At 40.0% G+C, this 22464-nt stretch overlaps 1 protein-coding gene across 11 annotated transcripts in view; it reads left to right on the top strand.

Moving 5' to 3' along the window:
• Window positions 1–22464, top strand: part of AFF1 (ALF transcription elongation factor 1) — a 178497-nt gene that overhangs the window by 119440 nt on the left and 36593 nt on the right. For 6 of the 11 annotated variants that reach the window (XM_019731266.2, XM_019731262.2, XM_074323818.1 and 3 more), the window contains 4 exons: window positions 5646–5690; window positions 10442–10528; window positions 11525–11561; window positions 14943–14994. In XM_019731266.2, coding sequence (XP_019586825.2) covers window positions 5646–5690; window positions 10442–10528; window positions 11525–11561; window positions 14943–14994 — 221 coding nt within the window. The remainder of the gene's footprint in view (window positions 1–5645; window positions 5691–10441; window positions 10529–11524; window positions 11562–14942; window positions 14995–22464) is intronic. The other 5 variants (XM_074323851.1, XM_019731265.2, XM_074323832.1 and 2 more) reach the window with 3 other exon arrangements.

Raw genomic sequence — 22464 nt, 5'->3', positions numbered from 1 at the left:
GTGTTTCTGTGTAAGCACCATATACCACACTCCTCTTAGCCTGTTACCTACAGGTGGGCATTTACATGGTTTCCAGGACCTTCCTGTTTACACACTAGGCTGAATAACTTGCACATATGTCTTTTTGTACATGTAGGAGTTGGTGCTGAAGTCAGGTTGCTGGGTCAGAGTGGCAAATTGGCATTTGGTGGCCGTAGCCAAATCGCTGTCTTCGGTAGTTGTACTACTGTGCCCACCCGCCACGCACAGCACTTGCGTGCCTGTTTCCCCTCACCTGTCTCACAGTCACGGGACTGCTGTCAGCCCTTTGTTTTGCCAATCTGACACATGCACAGAGTTTCTAAGAGGAAGGAGAAAACAATGCAAAATGATTTCCCTTTTTGTCCTAGTATGTTTATTTCCGTGTAGTTTATTAATTAAGGTGTTGACTTATAATTCAGACAAGCTTCAGTGTTTACTAAGTCTCTGAAGTTCTAAAAATTGGAATTGGAAACTTATTTTCATATTCTTGAGTTGTGAGACTGAACACGTACCTGGAAGCAAAGTGTGACTGGTGATTCAGCGAGGTAGAACTGGCCCCCACTTTCACAGAACTTGTAATCTAGAAGCAACAGAGATGATCAAACATGCGGGCTTTGACAGGAAAAGTACAGACAGCTGTGGGAGCACATGCACAGTTTCGGGAGTGAGGGAATCAGGGAATGTTAAAGTTTCACATCTGACCTTCATACCGACCCTGTGAAGTGGTCTGGATTGGTAATATTATCCCTTTATCACCATGAGGAAATAGTCCCAAACAAGTTGAATCTTATCCAGGATTGCAAAACCAGTCCTGACCAGAACAAGAACTAGAATCCAAGATGTTTGGCTTCCTTCCTCAGCATGCTGCCTTCGTGCTCCCTGCAGTTCCTGGTGAGCGATAACTAAGCCTTTTTGAGAATCGCATTGTTACAGAAGTGCTGCTCTGGTGAAACTTGAGAGACTTACAGCACAATATTGCGAGACCCTCCTGGTCTCAGTGGTGAGGTATAGTTTTTCCATCCAGCTCTTTTTTAGCTTATTAAAACAAACTGTGTGTCATGCTTAGAAGACATTTACTAACATATTTTATTTTGGTATCAGTGCATTTCCTTGTGATTACACAATGTTATTCCAAGAGGAGTGAGAAAGCAGACCAAGGCCAGCTTCGCTGCCTTTTCTGGTCTGAAGCGTCACAGTAGTAAGAGGCCGTTACATCTGAATACAAAAATGCTTCTTGTACAATCAGAAGGAAAAAATTGCTCTTTAGTCATGCATCAAACAACTGGGATCATATTCCTTCCTTCATATGCTGTCTCTTGCCTGAAGGTTGAGGGTTTGTTGTTTTTTTTTGGAAAGGTAGTATGACAGTATCATGAAGCCAGATTTAGTCATTTCAGAGCATTGTGTGACCTTGGACATGTAACTGAATTTCTCTAGAATCCAGTCTCAGTCTCATTTTGGTAAGGTAATACCTACCATCAAGGTTGATGTGAGAATTAAATACAGTGTTATACAGAATTCCTTCAGAGATTTTCATTTCATTGTTAAGTTTCTGTAGTAAGGGATATATCTACAGTCTATGGGTGCATTTAGTGCAGTTGCCACACTTCCCCTGCCCCCACCAAGTTAATGATGGTGCATCTTGCAATAGATAGTATCAAATGGAGGAAATAATAGTATGTAAGAAGTTTAATGCAATACCAAGTACAATATGTATTCAATAAGTGGTTGCTATCATCTTAAAAAATGGAATCGAGTGAAGGCCATACCCCAGTGGGGAAGTGTGGTCTCTGTTGGGAGGTCTGTCTTTTAGGTTGGTGCAAAAATAATTGCGGTTTAAAAAGATAAAAATAATTGCAAAAACCGCCATTACTTTTGCACCAACCTAATACATACAGGACCTGGACCTGTGAGGGAGCCACAGGAGGCAGGAGGGGAGCATTGTCTCCTCTAGGAACCTAGATGTTGAGAGTGGGAGACAACCGTGAGGTTTGTGGTTGTAAGTGCTGAAGTCAGTGTCTGCTCCATTGAAGGAGAGCTAAACAGGGAAGGACCTGCAAACCGGAGCGTCTCGAGCCATGCAAGTAGCACAGAGTTTGGCGGTTGCTTTTTTATCATCTCTTGTTCTTTGAGCTAGTCTTACCTGAAGAGCTTCAGCCTTAACTCAGTTGTGCTTTAGAGAAGCTGATTGTTTACCCTTTCTTACCCTTTCGCCTCAGTGTTCAAGGGAGGGCCTGTGGGGGGGAAAGTGGATTTTAAGGAACGGATTAGGCCGTAATGGTTTGTTGAACTACTCCTCCCTTTTTGGAAAGTCCAGTGGCAGACTTGAAGGTGCCAAGTTGTGCTTTATTAAACAAGGCAGCCTGTCCTTCCAGATCTTTGTCTGCAAACACACCTGTAATGCCTGTACTCTAGTTTCAGAGTCTAATTATTTGGGTTGGGGGAAAAGTGGAAATATGAATCTCAGGTAGATGGGGCATGGGCGCCTACTATACGTTCTCCTAACTGCCCCTCTTTTAAACGCAGTTTTAAAATGTATCCTGGTACACCCAGAAGTATTTAGGGGTAAATAGGCATTAACGCTAATTCTCTTACTTTCAAACTTTTCAGTGTAGATGGGGGAGGAGGTGGGAAAGAAAACTATAAAGAATACGTAGAATGCTAACTTTTGGGAAATCTGAGTGAAGGGCTCATGGGAATTCCTTGTATTATTTTTGTAATTTTTCTGTAAGTATGAAATTCTTTCTAAAGAAAAACTTGAAAATACATATCTCAAACATCTCTCCATGCAAGCACATATATTTATATTATTAAGTCTGCACAGCATACTGCTTTGTGGAGGTGCTGTAAGGTCTTATCTAGATTCCCGTTGTTGGTCATTTGATCGTTCTCAGCTCTTTGCCATGATAAACAGGCTACTGATAGATCTTTAAACATGATAGATTCTCATGTATTTGGAATGGAATTGCCACACTCCTTTGAAATACTCATACTCCCATAATGGACTTTACATGGAAAGTTCACAGTAACTTAACCAATTAATGCTTGAACTTAAGACCTCATTTTGAATTTTTAATAGATTGAATGGTGACTGTTTACCATGTTTCCCTGAAAATAAGACCTAGCCGGACCATCAGCTCTCATCTTTGTTTGGAGCAAAAATTAATATAAGACCCGGTCTTATTTTAACATAATATAATATAATGCCAGGTATTATATTAATTTTTGCTCCAAAGGATGCATTAGAGCTGATGGTCTGGCTGGGTCTTATTTTTGAGGAAAAATGGTAGCAATATTTATCTTACCCTGACTAATAAACAATAAGCTATAGAAAAATTTCTTCAGTCCTGGTTCATTTCATGTAATAAAAATTTAGGAAAAAAAAAAGAATCTTTTAGTGAAAGGAAACATCTTGACTGCTTGAGGAATTAGGAAGATCAGAAAGTCTTTTTTAGTGTCCTGAAGTTGCAGCTTTCTGACCTCATTCTGTTGGAAGCAGTGGACAAATCATTTTTTTGCCCTCATTCCAACATGCTTCACTTTTTCACTGATTGCCAGGTGTTTTAATTGGATTTCCCGCCTCATTCCAGCAGCAGATAGGATGAAGGGACTATTTGATCTGAGTGAGTAGTCATGTGCTCTGTTCTAGTGATTTACCTTCAGCTTCTAATTGTTATTTTTCCTAATGCATGTGAAAAATTGAAACCATAGAATATGATTACGTATTCAAAACAGCATTCTTTTCTGTTTCTGACATTCCTGCTAAAATATTTGGTTATTAATGTTTGGTTCAGTTTTTTGGTATCCGTTTGTGGCTTTGGAAACTAAAAGTGGGTAAGCAGGTCTAGCTGTTGACACGCATAATACCTGAAGGCGGTTCCAGTGAGGACAGTAGATAAAAGGGATATCTTTGATTCTTTGGTCATACCTCCTAACTTCCAGGTCCTACCTCAAAAATAACAAACAGTAGACATTTCAATAAAACCATTTCTAAGAGATTCACATGTTCTAAAACCGGACCCCGGCAGGCCTAATTTCATTTGAATTTTGACATGTCCATTAGATTCAGTTCTAGGACAGTGTGAATGTTGTATGTTCTTTACTTTTTCCTTCTTCCTTAGAATAAACTGGAATGAGGGAAACAGTGGATTTTAAAACCCTAATTCAGGAATTAGCTGCCAGTGCTGTATTAAATTGCACTCAAATTAGAAACGAGAGCAAGGAAAAGAACCCTTTCCATCTGCTGTGTAGCTGTGAGGCAGCTATTGCACCAAACTGCCCAGCTCTTCATGAACAGTGGTTTTAATGGGAGGGGGTGTTGTGTAGAACTTGCCCAGGGCACTTGGCTTATGAACCGACACACAGCAGAAGCTGCTGTTCCATTGAAAACCATGAAATCCGTGGGTTTTGTTTCATGTCTCTAGTTAAGGAAAAGTGATTTCTTTCTTTCTTTCTTTCTTTCTTTCTTTTTCTTTTTAAAGATTTAACTTTTCCTTCTTTTTGCACTATAAAATGACATTTCCTAGACACTGTGGTGATGCTAGCAGCAGCAACCGCCATTTGTTTAGCTGGGGATAAGGAAGAGGTATAAATAGTGGATCTTTCCTCTAAGACACTAGGTAATCTCTCTCCTTAGGGCCTTTCTCAGGGGAAATATTTGTGAATAGTGTGTACATATATGTGTGAATAGTGTGTGTATGTAATCAAAATGCTGACCTGAAGGAGGCTAGAGACATTTAACTTTAAAATGAATTTTGGCAGGTTAAAATATTACCAAAAATAAAAAATCTATCCTTGATTGGGTGTTGGCCTCTTTACTGTGGGCTTACTAAGTGTTTGGGGGATCTTTATGTTTGTGTAACTTGGCTCACTGAACTCTGAAGCAGCAGACTATGACACTGGTTTTATCTCCTTCTGCCTCCACCTTTGTTATATTCTTTTCCCCCTAGATTGACAAATGTATTAATTTTCTTTTTTCCCCCTTTCGTCCGCCGCCACCCCCCCACCCCCCCACCCCCACACTCTGGTTCAAGCCGTTGTTTCTCAGTCTAGTTGTGTAGGACACAGCTCCCTGGCCCATGCTGGTGTTATGAGCTTTGCGCTCCCCCCGGCTGAGGCATTCGGTCCCCAGTCATTGGTCAGCTGCTCACAGTAGCTCATGGCAGCTCTCGCTGGCTGCCGGCCACTTATGCTGGCCACTGGACACTCACGGCAGCACACGGCAGCCCAGCTCCAGGGAGAGCCATTGTTTACAATCTTAGCTATAGAGGGCGCAGCTCACTGGCTCATATGGGAATTGAACTGGCGACCTCAGCATTAGGAGCACAGCGCTCCAACCACCTGAGCTACCGGGCCAGCTTTAATTTTCTTTAATGTACACATTTTCCATTGAAAACTTCTGACCTGGGTCATAATTAGTCTGTTGTTGCTTTCCCTCATGATGAAGTCAAGTGAATGTCTTTGTCTTATTTCATCCAGAAAGTGAAGTTCCTAACACTTAGCTAGTAAAAGGTAGGCCCTGAGGTGGTCTCCTTATGAGTGTTGCTGTACCAACACCAGCATCTACTATCACCATCACCGTAGGGTTTTTTGTGTGCTAAGTTTTTCTTCCTTTTCATTTTCAGCAGACCTACTCCAATGAAGTGCATTGTGTTGAAGAGATTCTGAAGGTGAGTTCATTGCTGGTGTTTCTCACTTGAAGAAATGTTTAAGTAAGCAGACACATATCCATTTACTTTGGCTTTAATGAACAGTTGCCATTCCAAACCCCTTTAAGCAGTGCCCCCCAAACACCTCCAAAAGCGAGATAAACCAGAACAGTAACGAAGGGAGTCTGAGAACATAATTGAACTCGCTGACAGATTTTATTAATTAAAATGAAGGCGACAAACTTACAAGGCCTTTGGACCAGCGCTTTAAGACCTGTCTTTCTCAAGTTTTTCTGGTTGTCCATAAAGACTCAGGAGAGTTGCTCACTTCCCCGAATGGACACTTCCTGCATGGATTTGGTAAGGGAGACAGCGGGGGTTAAATAGTGCTTGACGTTTTGTAAGTGACACCTCACGTGTATGGCCTTATCATCAATGAGTCCATGAATTTTTAAAGGGGTAAAAAAAGTAAATGGGCATCTTTAGACTGATGTGAAAGGGTTATTTTTTGCTCTTGTTTAGTGAAAGTGTGTCATGCACGTTTGTCCTGCTTCTACAAATACATCATTGAATCCATTATCCATTTGTTCAAGTTTTCTTGCAGAAGGATGACAAATTCCTTCTAGAATTTAGTTCTGGGGGTGGGGGTGGGGGGTGGGGATTCTCCTCATGAACCAGCATGCTTTCTTTTTATCGGAAGATTTATATAAACGGTTATGTTTTCCCGTTTTGGCTTTAATTTCCAGGAAATCTAAAGCTAAATTTAATGCTCAAATATAGTAATTATAATAATTGAGGGTTTTGTTTCTCATTCCTCCTCTATGGTTTTTAATTTTCTTCCATGTCAGTTTTAATGGTATTCTTGCTTTTATCTTTTACTATAAGGTTTCTGATATATATATATATATATACACACACACACACACACACTTTTCTTTGAAAGTAGGATATATATATATAAATAAAACACATGTGCCTATTAATTTATATCTCTGCTGCTAACTTTTTTCCCTCAAAATATATGCTTGCCCAGTTCTTTCTTTAATTTTTCATTGTAAAGTATTAAGTGAGATGGCGCTGAAATCAGTAATTAAGTATATTGGTTTTCTTCTCACTTGTGAAATTTTGATAAAAGTGATGTCTAACCAGATGTTTGGAAAATAATTTCATTATTTTTGTTTTACAATCTACTGTCCCCTGCTTTTGTAGTTAAGATTTTCTGAGAAAGATATCCCTCCAGGGAAACATACTTTGTCTTGCTAACAAGAAATTTTTGTCAAACAGCAAGTAAGATTAATAATAAACAAAACTAATAATTAACAAGTTATCTCGATCAAGTTTTGTTTTATCCTCTACCATTTCTGAAATTCTTTGGTATGATAAGTCATAAAAATAACAAATGACTTAGTTAGAAAATATGACCGTAGCATTTTTTCTGAAGTGATATGTTCTATAGTTACTTCAAATATAAATCCAACAATATAGATTAGTTGTCTTCTGCATATGTCAGATGCTTTTCTCTTAGGTTTTGATGTATGTTTATATATGACTGTCAAATCCTTTACTTAGAATGATGGTCAGACAAGCATTTTTAACTTAGTAAACCCATCCATCCCCCCTCTCCTCTCACCCAGCATCACATTACTGAGTTCTGACTTACCTGGGAATGTTTGGAAGTAAATGGTTAATGCAAACAAGAGGTGAGTATTTTCACTTGGAAATCATGAACAGGGAGACTGAAATAGAAGGATGTGTTGAACTGCAGAGGGCAGAGGCCTGTGCATAGCGGAGACTTAGTCTCTGTCCCCTTCTCTTCTCTGTGGCCTCAGTTAAGACGCGTGTTCTCCCTTGGCCTCAGTTTCCCTGTTGCTAAAATGAAGTCCATGGGCTAGTAGATGATCTCTAGAGTCCATTCCTGTTCTCATTCTCGGATGTCGAGCCAGTTAGTTTTCCTTTTCCTCGTGGTTCCTGCTCTTACCTTGTACCAGCAATTTATGAAGATTGCCAGGAATCCTAACACAACTCTTTCTGATGGGCAATAAAGGCAGTAAATAGTTCTCTAACAGAGAAAATCAATCATGGAAGATATTATTTGTTTCTCTAGGGGAAATATTAGGGGTGGAAGTATTTTAATGAAGGGGAAGTGGGAGCCTGTAAGCCCTCCAGGCCGATGGAGTAAGAAGATAACAGACAGACAGTGCCAGACCCCTGGAATTTGTCATGCACGAGGGTCCAGGTAGGGCAGTGCCCTCAGTGGGAGAAGGGAAACAGCTCAGGTTTTCTACTTACAGTGGCATAGCCTGGATACCCCCAGGGGAACAATGCAGGACTTGGAGACGTTACCTCAGTGCAGCATTCCAGCGACACTGGTACAATGAGTGGTAGCATTAGTATTTGTTCATTCATTCATTTACTCAACAAGCACCCATTAAGCCTCGGATGTCTTTCTAGGCACTGGGGGTGCCATATGAATAAGAATTCTTGCTCTCATGGAGGTCATAGATATGTAATAAAACATCCGATATTGATATGTGGTGTGAGTCATACAGCAGGCTAGTGAACAGAGGACTAGGCAGAGGAAAGCGTGTAAACCCCTCCAGGTGGCGGCAGCAGGTTGGTTTGTTAGAGGGACAGCAAAAACTAGACAGTGGGTCTAGAGCAAAGTGAGTGAAGGGGAGCGGGGAGCGCAGCCGTGGCACCCAGAGGCCAGGCCTGAGGCAGGTACCAAGCCGTGTACCCCACTGACGTGGTAAGTCACTGTTAGGTCAGGAGCAAGCTCTTGGCCTTGCCATTCAGGGCAACCTCTTCTCCTTACGGCCCCAATTCTCCTAAGGCCCAAGTCCCTCTCCTAAGCTAGGCATTTAGGGAAGTACTTAAATTCTTTCAGACTGCTAGCCAACCCTCAGGGCCTGAAAGACTATGCACATTCCGACTGCCTAATTTAATACCCCGGATAGCCTTAGGCACTGAGAGTACAATGGATGTTTTCTGGGAATAATCGGTGACTAAAAGTCATAGATATCATTGGAATTATACAGAAATTCTTGGAAAACAAGGGTGGTGTTTTCAAACACCTTCTCGGTTATGTAATTATGTTTTTACATCGTAGCATTATAATGGTCGCATACCTTCAAGTATAGTGAAATAAATAAAACAGCAGGGAGCTCTCTGGTGCAGTATCGAAGTTCTTAAACATTAGATTTTTAATTAAAAATGATAATGCTTTTAATTTTTAAGTGCTTTCTGTGCACCATGTACCCAAGCACTTGATGTAAATTACCCTAAACACTTGGGAAAAGATGTGGTCTTCGTCTGCCTGTTACTGAGAACTGAGGCTTGGAGAGGTCAGACAGCTGGGTTGGTGAGGGTCAGAGTCAGGATGCGAGTCCGGATCTCTGGCTCCAAAGCACTTAATTAACTCTTTCCTTTACATTTTAGTCCAGAAATTCATCTGAACCAAGCACGTGGCTAGACATGGGGATGCTTTGACCTTTAACAAAAATTTCTCAAGAAAGCCGGCATCAGTTATTTTGCTTGTCTCTGTGCCAGGTCTTTTACGTCGATCTTGGGGCTGTAGCAGCCCAGAGAGTGGCTGTGGGGACAGGCAAGGGAAGGTGCACACCCAGGTTGGGAGGAGAAATACTTGCCAGAGCTCCGTCTCCAGTTGTTGCAAGGATCACACGGCATTTCTGTGCTAATAGAGACTTTGGTCAGCACTCTGAAAAGAATGAAGTGTAATAATACACAGTGTTGCACAGGTGAGGTAATACAGCATGGTCTGGGGTTGTCAGCTTGCTGGTAGCGAGTTGCCTGTTGATCTTTCATCCAATTCGCCATGCAACTCTTAGGCACAGAATGGATTTCTTTCTCTTAGACTGGGAATGCAAGTGGCCCATGCTCTGTGCTCTCAGCCACTGGCTTCCTGGGGCACCCAGTCCAGTCATTTTGGAACTCAGTTTTCTCATCTGTGAAATGCAAGAATAGGAGTTAATGATCTCCATTTTAGCTCTTTAACAAGTTGTGCTTGTGCACATGTGTGTGATTAGACACCTTCAATCTGACATTCTGTTTTCCACTGATATTTTTTAGCAAAGCAAAATACAATTCATGAATACGCTTAGAAAAAAAAGAATTCATGTCAAGATAAATATATGAATTTGTAATATTTAGAAACCTTGTCTCCATGAAGAGTGAATAGAAATGAAATGTCTGCTGATGGGAAGGGAAGGTAGTTTCTTAGGGCCTCGTCCTCCAAAAAGTTATTACATGCTAATAGTGTGTATCAGGGAAGGGTCAAATCCATTAAAACTCTCCCAAGAGGAACAAGTGACCTGAATTACTTGTTTGCTTAAGTCAAACAGGAAAGTTCTTCTTCCTTTGAACTTAAATAATTCCAGGAAACGCAATAAAGAAGCTGAGGGAGAAAGAAAACATTGAGTAGAGACTCAGTTTTCACAGTTACATAAGCTCTAGTAAATACCTACAGCCATTTGTTTAGATGCTTTATAATATTCAGAGTGTTAAGACCATCCCTGTTCTAGCTTTTGTTTTTCTTCTTCAAACTGAGTTTTTTTTCAGTTTTGTAAGTTGGAGATCTTCAGCTTTTGGACATAGCCCATTAAGTGGGAGTTTTTAAAAAAGTAAATGAAATAACTTTCAAGGTTTCACTTTTCATTTACCATCAATCTGCACCACATTGTTTAAAAAGTTAAGTAACAATAAATGTTCTATTTATAATTTACCTTTTCTTCCCTTTCCAAATCTCTTTTCAGGAAATGACCCATTCATGGCCTCCTCCTTTGACAGCAATACATACGCCTAGTACAGCTGAGCCCTCCAAATTTCCTTTTCCCACCAAGGTAATTCCTTAGAAGTATAAAGTATAGCAGGCACTGCGTCCACAGTGAGAGGTCTGAGGTATTGCTGTAAGCCAGATTAATCAAATACTACTTGTTGAAATCGTTGATGGCTAGATTAAAATTGCAGCTAACTGAGCTTCTAAAGTGCTTTGTCACAAGGCTTTCAAACACTTTGTTCTCCAAATTATGTCAGAGAGAACATCTTCCATTCACTTAGGGTTTTGTAGCTTATGAAAGCACTGAGGACTTGCCAATACTCTTATTTGAGGGTCCTTACTTATAGATGGGAAAATGGAAGTACAAGGAAATTAAGTGAGGAAGGTTCTTTGATTCCTAGTTTAGAATTTAGGTATATACCTGGATATACCTACATCTTATACTTCTTATACCTCTTGAATTTTCTTAGAGTTTAATGTGTAATCAGCTACATTTGTGCTGGTTTTAATAACAAGTGAATTAATTGCTGACATGCACATTTCTGTATTTGTGAACAATGTATTAAAAATAAAAACACTGCCATTTGCCCCCCCCCCCTTTTTTTTTTTTTTTTTGAGGAGCGGTGTGCTTTGGGATAGCCTTCAAAATGTAGAAATAGCACCGTCAGATCTGTGTTCTGTCCAGCCTGGAATGCATGCACTTCATTAACATATTATAGCTATTCCTTTCCATGATACTGTTTTCACAATAGGTTATGTCTACCCAAACCAGAATTTGCCACATTAGATACTTTGCATTAGCTACTTTTCTAAAGTAGTTTTTTTTTTTTTTTTTTTTTAAGATGATTCATTATTACTGGTTTTAAGGCAAAACATTATACTTTGTTAAAAGAAAATCGTTGCTCATTGCCAAAGGAAAATAAACTCTAGGAAAGAATGGAAGCAATGAATCCTATTTTATGTAAAAATTAGATTTATTTGTGTTTAACAGATTTAGCCATGATGTAGTCTTAGATTTATAAAGCTTAATAACTAAGAGATTTTTATTTTTTTTCCCTAGGATTCTCAGCACATCAGTTCTACAACCCAAAACCAAAGTAAGTAAATATATGGAACAGATTATTGCATTGGAGAACAAAGCATGGTTTTTACTGTTTTAATATAAAAAATATGAATGACAAATGCCCCAGTGGAGATGAGGGCTTCCTATGTTGAAACAATAGGAAGGGAGGGCAGATATAAAGCTGTTCTTTAGGTGGAATTTCAAATGGTTGCAAAGTTCATGAAGCTGTCTTACTAAAGTACTTAACAAATGCAATTTGGTCTAGCCTGACACGTGATCAGGACTTCAATGCGACTCTCAAAGCATCGTAACCCAGGAATTGTATATAAGAATAGGTTAGGATATTTTGTGCGGTTCTTGTATTTTTTTTTTACACAGAAGTAAGAAATTTTTATAGAGAATGCAACACACAACTTCCTTAGCCCCTCTATATGTATTTGCCTTGTAATTCTTTTTTTGGACCCCTTTTATGGATTGTAAATAGTTGAAAATTCAGGGGGAAACAGAAGAAAGCTAACTAGATCTGGCTTTTCTCATCAGTAACCCTTTAGGTCAGTATATTCTTTGTGTCTCAACTACATGCAAGGCATTTGAAGCTTGACAAAAAATGGCTAGGGTATTTGCAGTTATTTAGTTCATCGATACTATGTGGTAAGTACTGAAGTTACGAAGTATTAGTCGTCAGAGGCTGGGGAGACCAAAACAGGGTGTGTGTTATGTGTCAGGAGAGGGTGCTCACAGATAGATATTCCGTGGAGGTGACTCTTCCTTCAAATCTCCCACCTCATTCTTTCCCCCCATTTACATTTTTCCTTAGATTATTCTGTTATTTAAATTGTAAGGATGTGAGGAGAGTATAAAAAAGATGAGAAAAGCAAGAAACAGAACATCCTTCCTCTAGAGCAGGGGTGGGCAAACTACAGCCTGAGAGCCCAATCTGTTCAGCTAGTTTTGTGAAGTTTTTATTAGGTACAGCCATGCCCATTCGTTTATTATTATGTTACAAGGTACAGCGTGCAAAGTCTAAAATATTTACTGTGTGAGTTTTATAGAAAAGGTAGCTGCCCCCTGCTCTAGAGATACTGAATAAGAACTTGCAAAGAACTCATATCTAAATTTCCCCCAAATGCCGAGAAATAAGCCTGATCATCTTGCCACCGTGTTGTGTAAGTAACAAAGTAAAAGTAACAGAAATGGACGGTTGCTTGGAGAGATTGGGAAATATTTTTTCTCGGCATTTTGACAGCCTATCCGAAGCTAGATACCAGGTGGAGTAGCTAACGCGCCTGCAGGTTGACCGCCAGCCTGGCTGTGTCCAGGATTGCTGGGGCTCCTTTGCCTCCACTTGCTGGAGCGGCCAGCCATGCAGAAATATGTGCCTTCCCCTGGGTTACTCACAGCTTGCATGATGGCTAACTCCTGGTTTAGGAAGATCCTTTAGTCCTTTAAACTGATTTCCCCATGTAGCAAAGGGTAGTTGAAGATGGGCTGGCAGGCCAATGCTTTCTTGTGCCGGCATGGGCGGTCCTCTCGGTCCATGCAGTCGTGTGGGCCCATTCCCCGTCGGTCTGGTGAGAAGTCGTCAGATGCCCGCAGGTCTCCCTAGGTCTTGGCTCACCAGATGTTTATCTTGGGGTCTTACATGCTGCTGCCAATTTGTCGGTGTTCTCAGGACCCTTGTTTGTTTACCTTTGTGAGAATGTGGCCTTCGAGGGGCCTGGTTCGACCCTAAAGCACTAGTTATATGTTGGATGAAGAGGGAGTGGAATTTATGTGGATATAGCTTTCCGAAAAGTAGAGCTTGACATGTATTTCTCAAGATATGCCCAGCAAGAGAATTCTGATTTCTGGAAGAGCGATCTTGCAGTATTGGAGCCTGTAGAAAGCCTAGAGAATGAAGGATAGTGATTTTGCTTGCACATCCCAGGGCTCATGTCCACATGTGCGAAAACATGGCTGCCTGAGGGCAACCTCCCTGTGGCGCTTAGGGCCCAGTCACCACATCGGTAGGGGAGTCCCCGTGAGTGGTCAAAAGAGTGATTTTAACCCCTCTGATTTGTAGTCCTCGCCCTAGCTTTCTAACCAGAAAGGGAAGCAGTATATAAAAATATGAAATCTTAAACACACATAAGAGCTGCTGCCACCATGAGGATAAAGTGATTAATTGCAAATACTCAAGGGTCTCTACATGACATTGATGGGAAATATCACTCACTCTGGCCTGAAACGCACCCCTATTTCCATTCCACTTCAAGTTGTGTTTCAGGTCTCAGTTACCTCAGACCCATACAAAACCTGCAGCCTCCCAGCTGGTTTGTTGCTCCACACTTTACGTTTCCTGCTCCCTTTTGGGTTATACCACGCTGCACCTCCTGAATAATCTTTCTGAGGAATCGCTCTATCAAGTCCCTGTGTAGACCGTTGGCGGTGTCTCATTGCCCAACAAATAACGTTATGACTTCCCATCCTGGCATTCAGAGCCCTCTAAAGTCTGACTTTTGCCGTCTTCCCAGGCCATCCCCTAGGGACTCTGCACCCAGTCTTACCTTTTCCACTCTGTGCCACTTTCACTCCTCATGTCTCTACCTTTGTTCACACTCTCTCTTCTGCCGGAAAAGCTTCCTCACCCTCCCACCAGCAGTCATTCTGTCAAAAATCTCACCCATCCTTTGTGACACAGTTCATTTTGTTCCTTTTTCTAATTTGCCTTCTTTGGTCTTTACCAACAGAGGGGCCATTCTCTAGATTCCTGGGATGGTTAGTTTGTATAACAGATTTGTGTACCTACTCTCACATAGCCTAGGATTGTAGGTATTTGCATGCCTGTTTGATGTCCCTCAGTCAACTGTAAGCTCATTGAAGACAGGGTCAAATGCCTTGAACATCTTGTTATCTATAAGGCAGTCTGTGAATAGTTGTTGAATAAATGATCAGAGAGGGTGCTGAATAATGGAGGGGCCAGGTGGGAGGGAGAGCACTGTTGGCCGAGGACAGAAGCTAGCAGGTTACTGAGATATACAAGGTCAAACCAGGTGGGGGATGAGAGCAGCCCTGTCACAGTGCATTTATTTGAGCCCCTACCAACTGACATCGAAGGAAGGAAAGTCTCCAGCACATAGGAAAGTTGCCAGCAGTGTGGTGGGGCCCGCTGTAAGCAGTGCTCAAGTGTTTTTGTTCTGTTAAGGGTTTTAATTCTGAGCAATCCCTCTCTCTCTCTAGAAATAACACAAATGTTACTGTATAACAGTGAGATTATACCAAGTCCAGTGCATAGCCCTCTGGGTGACAGAATTCAAGTACTGTACTGTTGAGGTGAAAAAGGTGAGGGTGGGGGACAGCAGAAAGGAATTTGTAACTAATAGTCTCATGAACATATGTCATTGTGCTGCTCTAATTATTTCCCCCTCTTCCACAGAACAATATGATACATCTTCAAAAACGCACCCTAATTCGCAGCAGGGAACATCGTAAGTAAAATGTTTTTGTTTATTAAGTTTGTAATACAATTACAATTACATTGTAATTTCTCACATAAATCTATTGCTTAGATTTTTACCCCTGCTTTCAAGTAAAATTTTCATAAAATTCTGCTGCATTGTAGAGGGAAGACGCGACCTACATTTGTATTTGGATTAAGTTCTTTTGAAGGTTTCTAAGGTACCATAGAGTTTGCTAAGGGGTTTTTTTCAAAAGAAAGACATTTGAGCCATGATTTACATATTAAATGTGGAAAATAGAAAGTTTTAGCTTTATAAATTTCAGTCTTAAATAGCTTTAGCTTTTGGAAACAAATTTTGGGGGATGTGCATAATTTAAGATTTTCTGCCACTTTTTTGGCCTAGTTTTAACTAATAAAAAAATGAGGCGTGTTGCCCAGCTGTTCTTTATTAAGGCCAAGTAAGTCTAGATATATTTTGGGTTTTTGGAACAGTTTAAACTACATAATAAAGATTTTAAAATCAGCGTTTTGACCCAATTTGTCATTTCTTGGTGGTATTGAACTAATACTGCTTTCTTTTCACACAACCAGAAGTGCTTCAGGGACTGAGTGAGGCAGCCTTTCTCTTCTTCGGCATCTAATCACTTACTAACATGAGTTTGCTAGTCTTAGGATTTCACATTCAAGCTCCAGCTTTCTCCTATTTTCTAGGGATAATATTTGTTCCATGTGTTTTGGAAGGAGGGATTGCAGGGGATTGACTATTTTAAAAACTGTATAGTTGACGTGAAGAGGTAATTTTATTTTCTCACCACAACTGAATGTGGAACCAGGTTAAATGTTCGTTCCCTTGATGCAATTTGTTTTCATTTCACTATAGCAAAATAAGAATAAAAGAACAATATAATGAGATTTTTTTAAAAGATAAATTAATTGTAGCTTAAGGGATAGATTATTTTAGTGTAAAAATCTGTTTCATTTGTGGTACTGGCAAATGGTGAGTTTTTGCTTGTTTTTATCATCTTTTACTAGAAAAAAATTAATAACTGTATGTCAGTTATACTCTCTCTCTCTTTTTTTTTTTTTTTAAATTTACTGGCTCCTGAATTTGGAAAGTCTAGAATCAACGACTTAGACTTAAAGAAGGAAGAGATCTTTAAACTACTTGGTAGCTGGTAGGTCCAAGGACCGCAATTGTAATACTCTGAGGAAACCCTGTAACTTCCCGAAGTTTTGTACCTCGTGTTCTTTATAGTGGTTGGTAGTAAAGCCCTTTAGACCATAAAAGGCCCTGGCCAGTATGTTTGGGGGCAGGGAGGACCGGGGAGTTGACAAGCTCTCCTCCCCGTTGGCAGAAAGAATAGAGGGGAGGAGCTTTCCAAGGAGCCCAGTGGGTGGCGGCAGCAGCACCAGAAGGAAGCAGCTGTTTCCCGAGGCCTGTGGGTAGACGGAGAAAGGCAACTGGGTCTGACCTGGGCCTCTGAAGTGGCTTCAGAGCGAGCAGCTCAAAGTTACACCCTCTCACACCAATTTCCATCAGCTTTCAGGCTTAGGTAGGTGGTAGGGACTGAGGCCGTTTTCTATGACAATTTTGCTACTCAGAGAAAGAGGTAGTTCTCCTGATAAGTGAGTGAAACCACTGAAATCAGAGGTGCCTGAAAGTTTCTAACAGGTACACTTATATCTTGTGACATATGTAGTGTTTTCTTTATGGAAACAATTTGCTACATATAAAATTACCCAGAAAAGAATTTTGTTCTGATCCTAATGGATTTAGGGGACGGATGAAAGGAGGGCCTAGTGAAGGTGAAGAGGGAAGGGAAGAGTGGTAGAGGAGAGAAATAATACTGAGCCTGGGTAGGTAACAAGGGCTGTATGGCTGTGCTTGTGTGGCGGTGGCGTTGGTGATATTGATAAGTGCCAAAGTGAAATGTACCTCTAGGAAAAAGGAATCACTTTTATGGAGACTGGATGAAAGCGGTGTCCCAATTAATTTGTGAAGTGCAGTCATTGTTTCAGATTTAGTACGGTAAATCTCTTCATTCTTACAGGTTAATTTGATCTAGTGTCATTAGGGTTCTTTGACACGCACTTAAACCACTTCGGTGACACACACAGTGCCAGGGAGATAGTCTAATGTACTTTAAGTGTCAGGAAAAGAATGTTAATTACGGGGTCATTTGTACTTTGGTTTTAAAAATCAATGTAGGTCATAATGCGTTTTCTTTCAGAGTTACTAGTACTTGGGAATCCTTAGGAAAGTAGAAGAGTACATACAAAGGAAAAAAGGGGGGCCTTAAACTAGAGAATAAACTTGTGAAGAGTCTGTAATAATTCATATATCTGTCCAGACTTGGGGGTGGGGAGTAGCAGTTAGACAGGTGGTAGAAGCATGTAGATGTGAAAGAAGTATGTGCTGAATCTGTTGCTTTTAATTTCTGTTGTTGAAGTTCTAGTTCTCAAATAATGAATTGCTTCTGCCAAGCTTTGGGGGGAAGTGAGTAGCTAGGATGTAAGCGCTATTTGTCCCTAAGTTTAGGGGAGGGGATGTTGCTTTAAGGGCTCCTGGACTTGGAATCCTTTTCCTTTCCAAGGCTTACATCTGCTGAATTCTGAAGGCAAAGTGTAAAGTATTTCCTTTTTTAATGTAGTTATTAATCCTTTATGTAATCGTGGATAGTTCCTCTTGTGCATCCAGATGCAGTTTACTGGTGTCAATGCTTCTGTCAGCCTTCCAAAAGGGATAATCTGTTATAATCTGTTAATGTTTTGGAAACTATAAGGCAGTTGATAGGTATACTGTAGTGGCTGACTTTCTTCTCCCTTCCCACTCCGTACCCTGAAATTGCCAGGTCCTTACTAGATAGTGCCCTCTTTTATTTTTCTTGTGTGTTTCTCAGAAATTGTCAGTACTTATTTAGAGACAGAAGTTAGCCTACAATAAAATTGTTATAATACAATTTGAAATTTTTATTATGTGGAAAGTTTCTTTTGAAATGAGGGACATATCTGGATGTAGAGGCTTGGGATTGTCTCGGAAGGAAGTTTGATGAGAAGAAATGGTAAAGTTGATAAAGGCTGGGAAGAGTGGGATACCTTTTTAAGTGAGCTTGAATTTTCAACTTTTACAATAGTATTTGTTTTTAAATATCTTGGCAAAGAACTAAGAAAGCCCCATTCTTTCAGTTTATTGCATTATAAGATCATCACAGCAGGACACATGTCAGCTGAAATGTTCTAGAACTAAATCTGAAGAAGTGGCTTACTTGGACCAGTTCATTTAAATCATATTTAGCCTGAAGAAATTACTTTTCTCCTTTTTAAGACACTTCTTTTTTGTCTTATCTTTAAATGTTAGATTATATTATGTGAAAATGTTTTGCCTGGATCCTTTAATGACAACTGTAACTTAGGAGTGCTGTTTACTGATACATACTATGGAAGGAGTGGTAGAAATCACCCTAATATGTAAAGCTTACATAAATGATTTGTCACTGAGGTCATACCCCTGTCTCCTGAAAACAAGGAACAGATATTTGTGCTGGTCAGTTATACCATGGTTTAACTACATTAAACCTTTATCACATTATGTAATTGGAAATCCCATTCTTGACAATAATTCCCAGTACTCAATACCAGGCATTGCTGGGGAAGGATACATTTTTTCCCCCCACTCCCAGCTTATCTGATCAGGTGATTGAGAATCCAAGGTTATTGGTGTTCATGATTATTTTGGTAACCTAGATGTATTAGGAAGTGTTTTGTTTGTTTTCAGGAGAAAAGGTAGAGGTGTAAAATAAAAGGAAGAAAGCAGATACAGCTTTTTTTTTTTTTAGTTAATCTTAGCCGTGCTATAGAGAAATGAGAATTTGTAAGATTGAGTGTTGAAGAATTTCTGTTCTTAAGTGAAAGCAAGCAAAAAGAATCATTCTGTACGATGTTTAAAAAAATCTCGTTTCAGAATTGTAGTCACTAGGGAACATTAAACCAATATTTAGAAAGTAATGCAACTCCCAAATGTATAATCACCTCTTTTCCTAATCTGCACTGTGCTGTGAAAGGCTCATGGTAGAATTATAGTCTCTTGGAATAGTCAGTTTGACTCTTGGACTTACAGCTTTAATAGGCAATATTCTAGGATCTCTTGCAGCACAACGTCTGACTTAACATTGTATACAGGTTCATGCTGGAAACTTGCATAATGTTGAAGGGGTATTCTGTTAAGACTGTGAAATGAAGCATATTTTGAATAATTATTAAAATACTGCCACAGTTCTGGAATATTGTCCTCTCAAAGTATTCACCTCGGAGCCCTACTTTCTCAGATGATGCAGCCATGCCGTGAACTACTTTGGGAACAAGCCTTTAGGATAATATCCACTACTGTACTTGGTCTTAGACCAAAGGTCAAATAAAATGGACAAGAAGAATAAATTTATCAAGTGTATGTTGTAGAAATAGGTTAAGTGCTAAGTAAATGAGTCCGTGTTTTACAAAAGAAAAATTGTTCTCACCATTCTTTAATTTGCTTTTGACTTCAATTATATAAATTTTTCTCTGGGCTTGGCTCCAGGTGACTTGGAGATATTTCCAAAAATTGTCATTCATCCGTTCAGTGCATAAAAACTGAACGCATGCTGTGTTCCTGGGCTGCTTTAGGTACTTGGGTAAACAATGGCCTGTAAGAGAAAATTCTTGTTTTCCATGACGTGACTAAATGAGGTGGCTCGCTCTTAATACAAACTAGGTGACACGATAGTGACAGGTTCGCCCCGGGGGTGGGGTGGGGGGGGGAAGAGTTTTTTTTTTGGGTGATGGTTGATACTACTGGGAAGGAGGTCAGGAAAAGTCTCTCAGAGGAGGTGACATTTGATCTGGAGCCTGAATGGTGAGAGGGAGGCAGGGAGTGTTTGCCACCTTTAAAAGGGCGTAATAATTTATGCTGCAGGCTCTGAAGGCATTTGAAGACATCAAGGAATAATTCTTATTGGAAGTGACTACTTTGGAGTAGTTCATTTGCATATGCAAAACGTGACTTTAAAGGAAAGTTAACAGTCCAGTTAAGTCTCATTTTTAATCATAACTGTTAATTCACTGCAATAAGTGACCCTAGACTAATTTAAACATGGATTGAAAGACTGGATAAAATATATTTTAAATCGCTAAGTGTCTATTAGCCCTAAACTAATTTGTACATCCCACCCACTCTGGGATGCTGGGCTATGAAACCAACAAGATGTGGTCTACTTCTCTGTCTCTGTCTCCCCTCCTCCCACCTACACCCTGCAAAGGCCTCCAAGGCCCTCCGTAACCTGCCTCTCTGCCTCTTTCCTCCTACCCTCCCTTCCCCCATGTACAAGTATATGGTCCATTTTGGCCACATGGGCCTCTTGGCTGTTTTTTGTGCCTTGATTACTCTTCCCCCCCAATTCCTCCTTTCAGGTCTCTCCTTGTATGTCATCCCCTTAGCAACGCAGCCTTCCCTTACCCCACGGGAAAGAGTAACTTATACCCTTTCTCTTTTATACTTTTGCCCTTTCTTAAGCTTCCTACGCATTGAGAAAGTATGTATTTTAGTTTTTTATCTCCCTCCTCTAGTCTGTAAGTGCCACAAGAGCAGGGATTTTTGTCTGCTTAGGGTTATATCCGTAGAGTCTAAAGCAGAGCTTGGCATATAATAAGTACTCAGAATAAATTTGGAAGAAAATGTATTACCTATGAGCAATATTTAGTGGACATGATTTTCAGCAATAATTTTTCTAGATTTTGTCTCTAATCCAGTATGTCACTCTTGCACTATTATTTTGTCATACTTATTGGTTTAATCTTATTTATTAACTTTAAATTTCCCCTCATTTATACTCATGTTTTTATCTCATGTCATTATTTCACCTCGGATAATTTTCACTTGATCCATGGAGTTTAAATAATCTTTTACACCTTTGGGAACAGTTTTTACCTTATCCACCATTAGCTCGATTACTACAGTAAATCATGTGCTTAATCACTTTCCCCTCTGTTTTGTTAGTCCATAATCTCCCATAAACAGTCGCTTGATAAATTTGAGTTCTGCCAACTACTGTCACCATTTGGAGATTTCTCTTTATATAAGGTGTGATGAAAAGACATAGTGAATGTTTAAATAAAAAAAAAATTATTACAGTAAAAGACACATTGCCATTAATCCCCCTCAAAATACTCCCTCTCACTTCGAACACACTTATCCCATCATTCTTGCCACTTTCTGAAGCAGTTCTGGAAGTCCTCTTTTGTGAGTGTCTTTACTTCCTCCTTATGACAATGCTCCATGTCACACATCAGTTCTGGTATGTGGCAATTTCTGTCAAATAAAAACATTGCAGTGTGTCCTCCTCCACCTTATTCACCGGATCTGGAACTAGGCGACTTCTGGCTCTTCCCCAAAGTCAAAATGACCATGAAAGGTAAATGTTTTGAATCAATTCAGGACATCGAGGCAGCCATGACAGCGCAATTAAAGACACGAAAAGAGGACTTCCAGAACTGCTTCACAAAGTGGCAAGAATGACAGAATAAGTGTGTTCGAAGCGAGGGGGAGTACTTTGAGGGGGATTTATGGCAATGTGTCTTTTACTGCAAATTTTTAAAATTTAAACATTCACCGTATTTTTTTAATCACACCTCATATGTTGTGTCACAACCGTTTAAGATCTGCTTTTTCATTTTATCACTTCTTGTATATGGAGTCCTCTTCATAATTTGTAGCCTTCCATCATCTTATACAAAACATTTGTAGTTCTTGCTTCATCGTTTGTCAAAAATGAATCAAAGCCTGATTGAATTTAAAATTTTGGGGATTATGTATCTGCCTTGGAGCCCAACTTCTTTCCCTTTCCGTGCACTCTGTTGCCCGTTCTGCCCCCAAATCAATTTTAAGTTTATGAGATTGTGCAAATTTATATATTCTTACGTGTTCATTAGCCATTTCTGAAAAGCATTACTTACCACTTTAAGCACACCTAATACCAGGGTTGTGACTTATTAATTGCAAATAACTGCTGTGAGCTTGCTTGCTTTCACTTGCTCTTTCCCAAATAAAATGTATGGCCTGATCATAGGAAAGGTGAAGCCAAGAAATCAGATCATTTAAATGGGTTTTGGGTTCTGAATTGAGCTGTTACAGAATATTGGCAATGAACTCTTTGGCAAGCCCAGGACCACGGCATGGAAAAGGCATAAAGGCTTGTCTGTGTGTCCTCACACAGTAACAGTTGGACTTTTGAGTCGCCGAAGCATGCCTGCCGAAACCTGTATGCGGCTCTAAGCTTTGCAGAACAGCTGCCTGAAGAATGCATTTGTATAAAGGGGTTTGAGGATTGTTTGTAACCTTTAAGTAAAAAGTTTACCTAACAGTAGTGTAAAATGTGGTTAAACCTACATGGTAGTTCAAAGAGTTGTTTTCCCTGAGCATTCGGCTTCTTTTGAACAGTGCCAAGGTAGGCCATATGGTGCCATATGC

The sequence above is a fragment of the Rhinolophus sinicus genome, linkage group LG02 (genome assembly GCF_036562045.2).
Source record: "Rhinolophus sinicus isolate RSC01 linkage group LG02, ASM3656204v1, whole genome shotgun sequence".
Classification (NCBI taxonomy): domain Eukaryota; kingdom Metazoa; phylum Chordata; class Mammalia; order Chiroptera; family Rhinolophidae; genus Rhinolophus; species Rhinolophus sinicus.
This window is presented reverse-complemented; position numbering and strand designations above follow the sequence as displayed.